Raw genomic sequence first — 14,908 nt, 5'->3', positions numbered from 1 at the left:
TATTGTTTCTCCTCTATGCTATTCTGAAACACATCGGTTTTTACAAAGCTCATCGGTCTGAAAAGCAAAGTGTGCTCTGATTGGCCAGTTATCCAGTGCTTTGTGATTGGCCGAATGCTTCAAGCATGTGATGGAACGCCCCTTAACATACTGTGATGCCGTGTCCCGGCGTAACGAGACAAAAACAATAAAACCCATTACAAACAAGCCATTTCTTGCATCCAGTGGGGACATAATTATGGATTATCATGACTTATACTGTGTTTTTACGCATTGCGTTGCATCGCGCCGCGTAAACATAAAACCATGTCTGCATTTGTGATCAGAGAAATGACAAACAACAAGCTCTACAAGCTGTGACAACATTGAGATTCTAAGGATTTTCAGCTGATTTCTAAATAAAAACAGACATAGTGCAAAGAGTGAAAGATGATTTTATTCATCAACTAATGATTTTAAATAAAATCAATTAAGTAAACAAACAAAAACTGCCAAACCAATTACTAACCTTGTTTGTATGTGTTCCGTGTTTAATAGTGACATCATATCCTTGCAAGATTCCATTCAACTTATCAGGGGGCGGAGCTTCCCATCGGATCATCAACATGGAATTGTTCACATGAACAGTCAAGTTTTGGGGAGCTTCTGATGGAACTGTAAAATTTGGAACAATAAATGTTGAATTAAAAGACATTAATAACAACCGTGGCATTAAACACACTAAAAAAACTAAAAAAGACAGACATGTAGATAATAACTCATTATATACACTAAACACTTTCAAAGAGACAGACATGTAGATGTTTGTGAAAGATGATGTTTTTGTCTATTACACCATATTTATTGCATCAAAATTTGTTAATACTATGGGGTGGATAAAAAAATAAAAAAATAAAAAAATAAATAAAAAATAAACCGAAATTAGTTTAAATCTTTTGTTAATAAGATAAAGATATCGCTAACCCTAAACTGCGAATTCCCTAGTTGTTATCTTTGTAAAGTGTCAAATTAAGTAGAAAAGTCATGTCCAAAGATGCTTATAATAGTTGTATCTGGCAACACGCAAATCACTTGCAACTCTCTCGAGCCTCGTTCACTCCACAAAATGAATCATTTTCATACCACGGAAACTTAATACGGCCATGATTACATGATTAAATTCCTGATTAATCATCTCTTGAGCAGCATGCAAAATATGCACCAAAGGACTACTTAAAAGAATAGAATATTAAGAAAAAATAGAATATGAAGGTATGAAAGGACCTTCATAATATAATATAATAAAATGCATAGAAATAATGGTTCTTAGGCAAAAATCCCAAAGAAAAAGCCATTACGAGAAAACAAAATGTATAACATTTTTTTTCATTGAATTAAAAAGATGAAATAAAGTATAAATATTAGATGAAAAACAAACTAAATGACAGTTAGAAGTGTTTCCTTGGCAACTATCTGAAATAATTTTAAGATGAAGCATTAAAATGGTAACAAACTAGAAACAAACAAACTAAAAATAATAATATAAAATAAGTAAAGAATAATAACTAAATTCAATATATATTGGTAATGTTTTTTAAGTAGTAACTCAATTTCAGATTGTATTAAATTGTAAGTATGGTATGACATAAACCATAATGCTTATCAGTTACTGAAAACAGTTATTTTGGGAAAATGGAGGAAATCCTTCACGGACACAAGCCATAAGAAAAGCATTTCTAACAACCAGGTCACTCCCATTCCCATTTGGCATTGGAAAATCTCCTGGATGTGAAATACATAATTACAGACTACAGTAATCGTCTTCTAGTTTCTATTATTAGCAAAATGGTACTCCTCATATCAACTCTTATGCACTCAACTTCATCTTCCATTTCAAGTTTGTAGAGTTAACAAAGCGATTTTTAACAGCTTTTTACTTGTTTTTTTAAACATTGAAAACAGAAATGTTTCCTGTTTCCAAATCAGAACATTAGAATGACCACGGAAAGATAATGTGACACTGCTGAAAATTCAGCTTTTCATCACATGAATAAATTACATTTTAACAATATATTACAATAACAAAAAGTTATTTGAAACCGTAATAATATTTCACAATATAACTGATTCTACTACATTTTTGATCAAATAAATGCAGCCTTGGAGAGCATAAAAAATGCATTTCCATAATATTTAAACCTTTGGAATGGAAGTTTTATTTACAAAAGTGCAGAAAGTTGCTCCAGGAATGTGAAAGACTCACCTCCCTCTGTGGTGTTGCTCTGGACCCAGGCGCTGGGTGGCGACGGGCCGATCTCATTGGTGCAGGACACACTCATGTTGTACCAGGTCATGGCCTTGAGGTTGCTGATTTCATACTGGAACGGAGGCACGTATGTGGGGTGTGCAGCAGTGGGGCTTCCTGGCTCCAAAAGCTCTCGCACCTGGAACAGATGAAGGATAACCATTTATTATTTGTTACAGAAATGACAGTCACCATTCAATCAAAGATTTTTAGCAGCGTTTCTTCTAGTTTGGAAAGTATGCTGTTACTTTATCATGTGGCGGACGTTAAAATGGCTTTCAAATCTTACATTTCTTTAATGGTGAAAATATGAGTTTAAAACATGCTTGGAGCACCAAACAACAAGATCCCAAGCTTAACATTATGTTCCTGAGGAGCTTCATCACAATGCAGTGGCCTTGTACAAGGAATGTTCATTCTTTAGTCCTTCTTACCGTGATGTAGCATGTGCTGAGAGGAGAGAAGCCATCGTGTCCCGGCGTCCAGCTAATGAGGAGTTTGTTGGCCTCACGTTTTACTACTGTGACCTTTGACACTTTGTCTGGAAGCTCTGAAAAAAAATAAAAATAATCAAGGATTTTAATTGAATTGCATGAGGCTTCAGAAAAAGATTCTCGAACAGTGCTCTTATTGTTAACTAAAACTGTTTTCTGTTGTTGTTGATTGAAATTTATTGACACAGGGAAGGTACACATGGCACCACAATCAAGTACTGAAGTGCTAGGTGGCAGCAATAAAGACCAAGAGAACAACCAACAAACATCATCCCCCAAAATGCCAAGAATACCTTACCAAAACGGCAGTGCTTTGTTAGGGAAAGGGAGAAAAAGCGGGCTAAGTGCCTTCCCCTGACGCAGGCCGGCTGAATATAGCCAGGGACTGGGAAATGTGAGTCGACTTGATTTACAGACTCACTTTCCCTTTCAAGATTGCAGTCACCAGTCTGCGTTCCCAGACTTGGTTCTCTGGTCCAACTCCAGTAGGATCGTCATAATGGTCGAACTGACAGTCCCTTGGGAAGAGGCCATTAACGAGGCCTTTTAAAGGAAGAAGCAGCAATATGCCAACTTGGCAGCTGAGGCAGAGGAGCGGGGCTGGACAGTGAAAGTATACCCAGTGGAAGAGGGCTGCAGGGGCTTTGTGGCTAGTTCCACTACAAGGCTGCTGAAGGAGTTGGGCATCAGAGGACAGGTCCAGCGGAGGATAGTCAGGGAACTGACCACTGACGCTGAAAGAAGCAGCCACTGGTTGTGGCTGAAGCAGATGGACACAGTGTGGGTTGCAAAATGACCATGTGAGTGACACACACCCGGGTCTGATCAGCCTGTGGTGGGTCTGCCTCGGCTGAGGGTGTCTTGTGATAAAGGGCCGAAACACCCAATGAGGCTGGGGTACACAACTGATGATGTGTTAAATTGGTGGAAACACCATACAAAAGTCATTGGCAACATCGCCTCAACAAAAGGCATCTTTCACCCTAATGGAGCTGAATATTGGGATCATAACACCTAGTCCTATCATGCAAACTAAATCAAATGAAAATATTAAAAACATAACATAAATGCTAATGATATAATATAATATGTGACCCTGGAGCACAAAAGCAGTCTTGAGTCTCTGGGGTATATTTGTAGCAATAGCCAAAAATACATTGTATGGGTCAGTATTACTGATTTTTCTTTTATGCCAAAAATCATTATTATATTAAGTAAAGATCATGTTCCATGAAGATATTTTGTAAATTTCCTACCGTAAATATATCAAAACTTAATTTTTGATTAGTAATATGCATTGCTAAGAACTTCATTTAGACAACTTTAAAGGTGATTTTCTCAATATTTAGATTTTTTTGCACCCTCAGATTCCAGATTTTCAAATAATTGTAACTCGGCCAAATACAACTATCCTAACCAAACCATACATCAGTGGAAAGCTTATTTATTCAGCTTTCAGATGATGTATAAATAAATATAAATAACTTCGAAAAGTTGGTTTTGTGGTCCAGGGTCACATATAATATAAAAAATTCCCCTGTTGTCAGATTGGCTTTACCTTTGATATTGATGTGAGCTTCTCTGGATACTGTGAGGCCTTTCTCATTGTGAGCTTCACAGCTGTACTGAGTAGGCGCATCAACACCTGCACAGAATAAAAATTAAAACATTTTCAATCTCACTTTAATATGCAGATATTAAAAGTATTGTCTGTGGGTTTTTTTTTTTTTTGGCCTCCCGCAAGAATGAAAGATCACACTTTCAAAACATTCATCTAGCTCAACCAATAGAGTTAAATTTAGGGAGGAACTCCCATTTGATTGGAAAATGGAAGCCTGTTTGGGAAGAATCCATGATGCTTGCTAACTATTATTATTATTATTACTGATAGTTTTAAGCATTATTCACTGTTGTTCAAAAGTTTAAGGACAGTGTGAATTTTTTAAGAAATTAATTTAATCATTTTCAAATCAGCATTAAATTGATCATAATCACAACATGATCATTTCAAATAAATGCTGTTTTTTTTTTTTTTTTTTTAGTTTCTATTCATCAAAGGATCCTGAAATACATGTATCATGGTTTACACACACACAAAAAAAAATACACGAAGCAGCACAACCGTTTTGAAAACCCTGTAATAACAAGGCTTTGCATCAGTGGTGAAGGTCGAGCACATGCAGGCCTGCCAGCGTGTCGCACAGTACGAGTCTTTCAGTGCCACTCCACACCAACACTCCAGTCCCACTCTGACACCAGCCCAGCCATAATCTCCCTTTTGTGCGAGTGCATTTCAGAGCCGCTGTCACAAAGGACACATTGCTTCCCCCAGTGGAGCTGACAGGAAGCTACTTGTTCGTTTGTTGTTGACATGTTTCTTGGTATCGAGCGTGTCTATCCCCGACCATTCCTCTGTCTTCAAGCGACTCAACTATGCTAATGAAACAGCGTCTGGAAAAAGATGCAAATTTAAATAATAGATTCAATGCAGGAATGATTGCGGGTTCAGTCTGGACATGGAAAAGCAAGGTTTCTGGAATATAAACGTTCCTAAATGATACTTAATTTGCTGAAACCAGCTCACAGGGATGTTTTGCATTAATTACTCGAGGAAGACCTCGCTTAAGAAGACAAGACGACTTTTCTTCCTCTTAACCAGAGAAGATTTAGTTAAAAAGCAAGGTGCCATATACAAGACTCAAATATATTTCAAATAAACCATGCATTTGAAACTACAGTAATTCAATCGCAAAGAGTTACCATCTGAATTTTGAAAGAAACTTTTTTTAGGCTGAAGCTGCACAGAAACATCATCAACCAAAGTTCAGATCTGAAAAGGAACGTTTGCGAAGTTAAATTTATATTTTTCTTTTAGTTGACCAATCATCTGACTCCACATAAATGGAGTCTCTCCACACTTCACTTCATGAATCAAACTGACTAAATGTAGCAAGTTCACAAAAAAGCTACAAAAAGAAGCTGAGTTTTGGTTACAAAAAAACATGCAAGCAGCCTGTACAGATTGTAAGTCTGTATGGGTGCCAGGAAGTGTATGCTACATTTCCGATGGCCTGTAATTATCGGGTTTGGAGAACAGCCATGCTAGCAGGCCAGGCATACGAATCCAACAGAATCTGAGGTCGTTCTTGTATAGTGTTCACTGTAGCACTAACAAACAATGCTCTTTAAGCAATGTTTTTTAAGCATGTACCATGGTAACTCCAATAGTTAAAGTACTCTGGATTACCAAGAAAACAGCAAGTTATAAACGGCCAAACAGCATCCCAGCAGCTAGGGCTGCACGATTAATTGAAATAAAACAGCTTGCTGCAATTTAATTAAATAAGTGTATGTGAAGTGTATTTCTTTGTACACTTTAACACGAGAGCAGCTCATGATACGCTTTTTTTTTTTTATCATTGCAGAACAGCTTGGGTCGCAGTAAATGCTGCTTCATGCAAACTTATATACGCATCTGTTCTGAGTTTGGGTTACTTACAATATAGCTTGCATTTGAAAACACAACATGCACCAACCATCCCGCCAAACTTATAATGACAACGTCACATAAACTAGCTGTTGACAAGAAGAAAGAAGATTTAAAGACTCCATTTAGTTTTCTGCAAAACTAAGCTTGATGGTTTAATGTTTGAAATCAAAGAAACTAAGAAAGACATAAACGTTAGTACCGTAATTTTAATTGAACTGTAAAAAAAAAAGCTTTTAATAAAATAATAATAATTCTTAGAAACATACTTTTATAAAATAACAATTACACTGTAAAATACAATTAATCTTATGTAATATTGCAGCCATTGTGAGCCTGACAGAAAAAAGTTATTCCTATTTAAAAAAGGATCCAGAGAGAGAAAGAAAAGGTTTGTGTGTGTATTACGTAATGCAGCCATTGTGAGCCTGACAGGACACAGTGAGTCCGAGTTCAACATGGAAAATCAGAGGCGTTCTGTGTTAACATTGTCCAAAACAATTTCAGTAAGAAAATGGCACTTTAAAAGGAGAAGTGAGGTGGAAAGTGGATTTATCTGAATCTTAGAGCACCTACTGTACACGCAAAAGGTGAAAAACGCACTTATTCCACTCAGAAATGAACATATTTGATCTGATCTTCAAACTGAATTAATCTTTAAACAGTGAATTGATGCTTTTAAATGAGCTGTCAAATTCAGAGCCTGATAAAAGCCATTTTAAACTTTGTTAATGGCCCTCTGGATGTGCATTTACAGATCTTTAACTAGATATAGAGCAGTGATGGATAGTGAATAACTCACCTCTGTAGTCAGCATCCAAAATTAACTACACTGCCAATTTCAGGCGTATTACAAAAATGACTTTTTTTTTTTTTACATATTTGTTCAGTTATTAAACTGTTTTTGCATTATTGTAAATCTTTTTTTTTGTCCTATAACAAATGTATTTAATCAATGCTTCCATCAGCCTATTTTTAATGTGCATTTTGGGATTTCACATTAAAAAAAAACTGCCGGATGGAAATGCCAAGATGTGCATAAATTCAAAAAATGTGCAGTAAATACTTGTGCACTCAGTTGAGGGGGAATTTCAAACACAAGTTAAATTCAGAACTTTGGATGGAAATATAGCCACTTTATCACTGCATTTGAATAACAAGCATTTGTATAAATGTACCGATCACAAAAAAACATGAAGAAATGCCATGATTTTGTTCCTCAAATTCACTTCACACTTGCCACACCACATGAAGTTCTTGCTAAAGCCAACGGTGGACCCTGATTCAGAAGCTGAAAATGGAAAACCACTAAACTTTACAAGGAATGCATACGAGAAGAAATTTAATTCATAAAAACACCATTGTACCATTTCATATCCCTGTACCATGGTATTACCACAGTACTTCTTTGTAAAGCAATGACATGTGCTTGACTTGACTTAATTTGGACAACTTTAAAAGCACTTTTCTCAGTATTTTGATTTTTTTGCACCCTCAGATTCCAGATTTTCAAATAGTTGTATCTCAGCCAAATATTGTCCAATCCTAACAAACCATACATCAATGGAAAGATTATTTATTCAGCTTTCAGATGATGTATAAATCTCAATTTCGAAAAATTGACACTTAAGACTGGTTCTGTGGTCCATGGACACATTTGAGTGACTATTTAACAATTAATATATACCAATTAGTTTTAACTATATTAAATATAGATAAAATATGTATTTAAATATTTCTATCTATTTCTTTACATAATTGCCTAACAATAACTTAGCAACCACCAAAAACATCATAGCAACCATCTAGCAATGCAACAGTTATCACTCAGAAGACCCTAGCAACCAACCAAAACAATGATATAAGCAATGCACACCAGAAAAAAAAAGAAAAAAGTATTTAAACTGAAGCTATTTTTACTCAGAAACTGCTACATTTTACAAAGAAACCGCAATATACTAAATAAACTAATTTTGAAGTCGAAATATTTAGCCCTAGTATTTTATTGTAAAACATTCTTCATGTTTGTTTTATTTTACATCTTCGAAAGCTAATTATTTTTGCAGTGTATTCTGGTTCTTCAGAAAACTATCTACATGATGTTCTGGTGCTTTGAAGATTTCAAAAGTGCTTCACTTTTAGTTTCTTTAAAAGATCACAGAACCAACAGGCTGATCTGAAGAACCTATGAATCAACATCAAGAACTTTTAACAACAGTTTATGGTACACAACTAAAGCGGCTCCTGATGAGATGATTATTGTTGTTGAAGGGACAGTGCTGCAAAGAGCTCTCGGCTCCAGCCAGCTAAAGTTTGATCTGTCCGTTCTTTACGAGGCTCTGCAGGGACGCCGGGGCCCCTGAATGAGGCTTTTGTGTGAGTAATATCAGCACCGGGTGAGTAAACTTTAACCATAAAACTCCTGCTTTCACAAGAACTCGGCTTTACGTCTGTTGCCAAGAAACTGATTACCATACCTAGGAGATTAACCTCAAAAAACATCTAAGCACTTGCTGATACTGCGAGTGGTCACTGCTACCATGCTTGGGTATTCTGGGTAATGGCCAGGGCATTGTAATGCGGTTGCTAGGGTGTTTTGGGTGGTTGCTAGGCAGATCTGCTGAATCAAAAGAGTGAATGGGAATTCTAAAATAATAATAAATCAATCTGAAAACAACAAGCCATCTCTTTAACAAGATAAGCAATTTAATGTGGCATAGCATGGAATGTGGAGTTTAATGAGTTAACAGAAGTTGCGACAAATCTTTTTCTGTGACATGGAAATGCATGGTCCAGCATAAATTACCAGCAGGGTTGTTATAGTTAACTAAAACTAAAACCATAAAAAATGTTTTAATTAATTGAAACATAAAATAAAATAACATAAAAATGTTTTTAAAAAGGTAACATTTTTCACTTTCGTACTAAAATAACAAACTAAATGAATAAAAAATTATAGCCTATAGACATATTTTGAATAATGACAAACACACACACAAAAACCCTAAACATTAAAAACTTGTTTCACCAAAAGATCAAGTCATGACATTTTGATTAAAAATTATGAGGTCCAAAAATGTAACATTTAAACACATGCATGAATGGTTTACAGTAAGACTGTTAACATGCATTCATAACATACACTGGGTGAATTTCCCTTTCATCAATCAAATGACTCATCAAACCTGAAATAGATTTAATTATTCCTCTTGATATGATCAAAAAAGGAAATCCACAGTTTGACTGAAGCACTGCAGTCATGTGATTCTCATTGTAATCGGTGTAATCTGACTGCTCAGTTATCAGGGTCAACTGATTTTATCCCACTGTCCTTGCAGTAAAAACACACAGAAGTGACTCTGAAGACACAAGCTTTAACATGGCTGATTAATTAGAGGTAGTTTGCGTGTGCAATGTGGAAACGTTTCCAAATCCATGGAATTGTGAGGCGCCACTAAACGCACAACCGAGCTTCATCAGCTTCAGTTTCGTTTCACAATATCTGTTATGTGCACATTTTCCATAAGTGCAGAAAACAAAATGTGCTGGATGATCTCAGCCGGGGGACTGCGAGGGGATACATGACCCCGCCTGGAATGTCAAACTGATTACTTTCCAGAAAATTGGAAATTATAATCACTTTAGAGGGCTAGGCAATAAAAATAGATTTAAGGGGTTTTATGACATCTTCTGTTTGGAAAGTAAATGCATAAGAGAGAAGCAGAGTTCAGATTCTTCCTGCTGCTCAATGCAACGCTGTTATTGTTAACTAAAACAAAAACTATTAAAAAATGTGAAATAAAGTAAAAAAAAAAAAATTATATAAGTATTAGATGAAAAAACTAACTTACAATAGTTAAATGAAAAGTATAAATGTTGCATGATAACTAAATTAAACAAGTTAAGTTACTAAAAATTACTAAAATAAAATAAAGCTAAATATAGATATTAAAAAAAATTAACGTGCCAAATACATATATTAGGTGGAAAAAAATAAACTTAAACATGTTCCACTGACAACTAACTGAAATAAGTTACTAAAAATTACTAAAACTAGAACTCAAATAGACCTAAACAAAAATATTACAAAACAAAACTGATAAGAAATAAAAAAAACAAGCAAAATATAAATATTACTGCAAAAATAGTTAACTGAAAATCAGAATTGTTGCACTGACAACTAATTGAAAAGTTTAAGAACTAAAATAAAAATAAAGCTAAATATAAATATTAAACAATTACAAAAACATGTACCAAAATTATGACAACTTTAACTGAAATTAAAATGAAAACATTAATAAATATAATAATAGCATATAAAAAAATAAAAATGGTCCAAAACAATCTCACATTATTTATGTGGCCCAATGTAATTCATTTACACTTAATAAATATGCTACAAATCTTACAGACTTTCTTTAATAATGGAAAAGACACACAAACACATGCTACTCAACACTCAACACTCAGAACGTAATCAAAGTTTGATTTCTATTGTTTGCTGTTGTTCAGAGTTTTGCCAACTAATGTTTTCCTGCAATAAGGATGTCCTGATTTACCAGAGGAACAGTTCATCATGTTTCTCGTCATCCGTAACACAGTGTCCTGAACAGGCACTTGGGAACGTACAACCTTGTGGTAGAACTTCCAATTCTCTAAAAAATCAAAAAAATGACAACAAATACAACAAATCAACCAAAAAAAAAAAAAAAAAAAAAATCTTCCACCACTTGTGTGGCAATAAATTCTTTCTCAATTAATTTTTCTAGGCATTTTGATTCTCTGCTATACTGACAACAAGATTTTAAGAAACTAAAGCATTTCTGAGTCGCCTTACAAAGGAACAAAGTTCAAAAACACAGCGCCGAGAAGCGAAACACAAGCCCACATGTTCGTACCTTCAATGGTGATGGTGCTGGAAGACTCGGTGGGTTCTGCAAATCTCTTGCCTTTGTGAAGCCACTCAATGGTCACAGGGTTGGGAGGACCGACCGCCTCACAGGTCAGTGTGAAGGGAGTGTTTCTCGTGATGTTCACGTCACTCGGCTGTATGGTGAAGGTCGGCAGGCCTGGATTTGAGACAAATATGGCAAAACATCAAATGTCTAAAATGCATAACCAAAGGTGTGTGTCACGAGCTGAAGGCTTACTTACCTTCCACCTCTATGATGATGGGGTTTGACTCGATGATCTTGTTACTGACACTGAGCCTGCAGTGATATTCTCCAGCATCTGCTCTCTGGACGCTTTTAATGCTGACAGATGAAGTCAAAGGAAATAAATCCAAAACATGTTGCATTGAAGAAAAAGGTGGCCAATGATTGAAATAGTGCAGATTTAATATTCATAGACGGATGCAATTTAATGCAATCGCAAATTCATCACGCATAACATTGCTGAAATTAAACAAACCATCAGAAACTTCTAACCAAATTATATTTTAAACAAACAAAACAAGCAACTTTTCATAGCAGCAAGTGCATAAAAAATGAATATTTGTATTAATTTATAATTTATTTATATTACATTTATTCAAATTAATTTTTTTTATTACTGTTAATTTTATTTAAATAATTTTATAAAATAATAAATTATTTTTATCACATAGTGTTCTAGGAGGGACCTTTATATAAAAATAAATAAATAATAATAATAAAAAAAACTGTCATTGGAGCTGGTAATATTAGTGTCGAAGAGCATAAGTGAAAGGATAACTAATTAATTAATGTATTTCCAATTATTTATTATAAATTAGTATTAAAGTTATTTTATTATTACTTTTATTTATTTTAATTATTCGCAATCTTCAGAGGTTTTAGACTTCCTTTCTATTGACAAAAAACAAACAAACAAAAAAATCCATTGAAAAGGCTGTAAACTAACACAAGAACATCTGTTAATCTGTAAAATGCACAGGTTCAATAATCTCCAAACATATTCAGAGAGATATTAGTCAGTATTGGTCATAATTACCTTATAGTGGACAGCAGGGTGACCGTCCCTTGAGTGTAGACCGCCGTCTGCATGCCATCAGGGATCTCCTTACCGTTCCTAAACCACAGAATATTCAGGTCCTGGCTGATGTCATTGATGTCGATGGAGCAGTTAAATCTGACCTCTGCCCCCTCTGACCGCTGGATTGTGCCCACAGTGGGTTTGAAGCGCAGCTTCTGGATCTCCTCCTGTGACAGATGTACGCTGGGAGCTCGTGCCGGGACCATCAGTGGGTCCGTCGCCTGCGTCGGCCGGAAAGATCGGCCCTGTCTCCCCCAATGAGGTGAACCTCCCTCGTGAACGACAGCCAGGGGATGTTTCCAACTGGCAGCTGCTTGAGGAAATTAGTGTTTTTGTAAATATAAACATGTCATTACTTAAATATAAAAAAAATATATATAATATAAAATATAAATAATACGTAAATAATAGTATGTAAATATAATATATATATATATATATATATATATATATATATATATATAAATAAAAAAATAATAAAAAAATAATAACTTAGATTAAATTTAATATTTTATATTTTATACACATATATATATATATATATATAAAATATATATATAAACAATGAATTAAATAATTATTATAATAAAAAAATATGCATCTATTTAAACACACACATATTATATATATATAAAAGCATTAGAATTAATATTTTTGCAATGTATTATTATTTATATATTTGCTAAATTAAAAAATAAATAAAACCTAGCATGATGTTGTTTTTTTCTATTCTTCTCTTCACTTTTAAACTTTGACATTGGACATGACACCATAATAATACCAGTAATATTAATAATACAGTATTTATACTATGTACCATGGTAACACCAAACATCTTCTGAATTCCCCTGTAAATACATACATGTACAGTAATCACTGAGTCCCACGTTATATCAAGCTATGCTGTTCGTGGTACGTGGTAGGGAAATACTTGTTATTTTGACATTTTTAACTGAGTGACTCAGGTCTGGCACCGCTTCAGAAACGCAGTGGAAAACCAGCATCCTGTTCTCCAGGAGCTAAAGGAAATTCTTTCTCTGATTCAATCTGTTATCAAAGGAAGCATACAGCTTTTATTGAGAGAGCCTTTCATTTATACTATCTCTCATATATATACTATCTATCACTCGTATTGTCTTAGGCACAATTAAACGATCAGCTGCTGTAGTGTACATCAATGCTTTAGTCATAGAAATCTAATTTGTCATCAAGCCAAGAGTTAGAATGGGACTAACACATGTTTCGCTGCAGTGGTAATCCAATTTGAACTTTAACCACTTCCACTTCTTTATTAGAAGATATTATAAACCACTCCAGGCTTTATAGAAAATTCCAAGTGTTAAAAACCAATTTTCACAAATGCCAATAAGCACTGATGAAATTTCAGACACATAATAGGACAACCAGCTCAAAGCTTTGCTTAATTAAAAAAAACAAAGCCTTGAATAAATATATATATAACAAGATAAAATAAAGTAATTATTAAAATAATTTTTAATAAGTGTAAATAATGTAAATATTCCACTAATATTTTTTGACTCCCAATCACTCAATTTATCAAGTCTATTCATATAGCCTGATAAAATTAAGATTTTATTTTTGATATTTAACAACAAATCCGTCAACAACAGTACTGTATAACAAACTATTATTAATATTTACTGTGAAGTCTCGTGATTTATAGCTATCGACTACAGGAAATAAATAGTCACAGACCAGCACTATTTAGTTTCTAAGCCTTTATAAAACTATGGCAAGATTATTATCACAGCACTGTAATCCTCTAAATCTTACAGTGAATTAAACTCCAACAATTTTTAATAACCGTATCACTATCTATAACTTGAGATCTAAACTGCATGTCTGAAAATGTAATGTCATATTTTTAACCTTAAAGAATAATCACATCATTAATATTTAGTAGAGCATGCTTAAATATTTAATTGGGTTCTGCCAAGTACATAAGTAACAAATCAAACAATTAAAATGGTTTTCTAAGTAGAAAACAGAAGTTTTGTGTTGTCTACTTGATTCCACTTAAAGATCCTGCGCACAAATGGATTCCATATGACAAAAACAAAGCAAAATCTCTTTAAAAACGACACAAATCTCATCACATGCACACGCTTTTAACAGCACTAAGTGAACAATGAACTTTTTAAGGCTGTTGACTTGACTCAGTTGCTTTCGAAGCATGCACAAAAAAATCACAGTAACTTTAAGAAAATCGCACATCTTACCAGTGACTGACTGTGAAAACAATCCGACGAGCAGCAGAGTTAAAAGGCGCAACATCGCTGAGAAACTTTTGCCCAAGATAAACCCCATAACGCGCTTTTATTTTCCCTTTCAGATGAGTCAGATGAGTAAACGCATGAAGCAGAGCATGTGCAGATCAAATAACATCTTCTTTGCTCTATTCTCTGGGTCTTTTAACACACTGAGGAATGCGAGCGCAGTTCACTACACGGCACGCGCGCTCACGCGCATGACGTCACATCAGCAGTCTGGGAATTATATTTATTTTTTTCTCATTGTAAAATGTTAATATAACATAGAATATATAGGAAATGTTTTTATTTTATAGGCAAAATATTAGTCATAAATGTAAATTTTCTTCAACATTAC

At 34.4% G+C, this 14,908-nt stretch overlaps 1 protein-coding gene across 1 annotated transcript in view; it reads right to left on the bottom strand.

The window, feature by feature from the left end:
* Nucleotides 1-14,777, bottom strand: part of LOC109081465 (tyrosine-protein kinase Mer-like) — a 29,557-nt gene extending 14,780 nt beyond the window's left edge. The window contains exons 1-8 of the mRNA XM_042737548.1: nt 14,521-14,777; nt 12,239-12,593; nt 11,420-11,520; nt 11,164-11,334; nt 4,337-4,423; nt 2,719-2,834; nt 2,243-2,423; nt 509-654 (exon numbers count right to left, since the gene is read on the bottom strand). Of these exons, the coding sequence (XP_042593482.1) occupies nt 509-654; nt 2,243-2,423; nt 2,719-2,834; nt 4,337-4,423; nt 11,164-11,334; nt 11,420-11,520; nt 12,239-12,593; nt 14,521-14,608 (1,245 nt within the window). The 5' untranslated portion in view covers nt 14,609-14,777. The remainder of the gene's footprint in view (nt 1-508; nt 655-2,242; nt 2,424-2,718; nt 2,835-4,336; nt 4,424-11,163; nt 11,335-11,419; nt 11,521-12,238; nt 12,594-14,520) is intronic.
* Between the last annotated feature and the right edge of the window lie 131 nt (nt 14,778-14,908).

Source organism: Cyprinus carpio, chromosome B13, assembly GCF_018340385.1.
Source record: "Cyprinus carpio isolate SPL01 chromosome B13, ASM1834038v1, whole genome shotgun sequence".
NCBI classification, from domain to species: Eukaryota; Metazoa; Chordata; class Actinopteri; order Cypriniformes; family Cyprinidae; genus Cyprinus; species Cyprinus carpio.
Note: the sequence above shows the minus strand (reverse complement) of the source record. Positions and strands in the feature narration are given on the sequence as shown.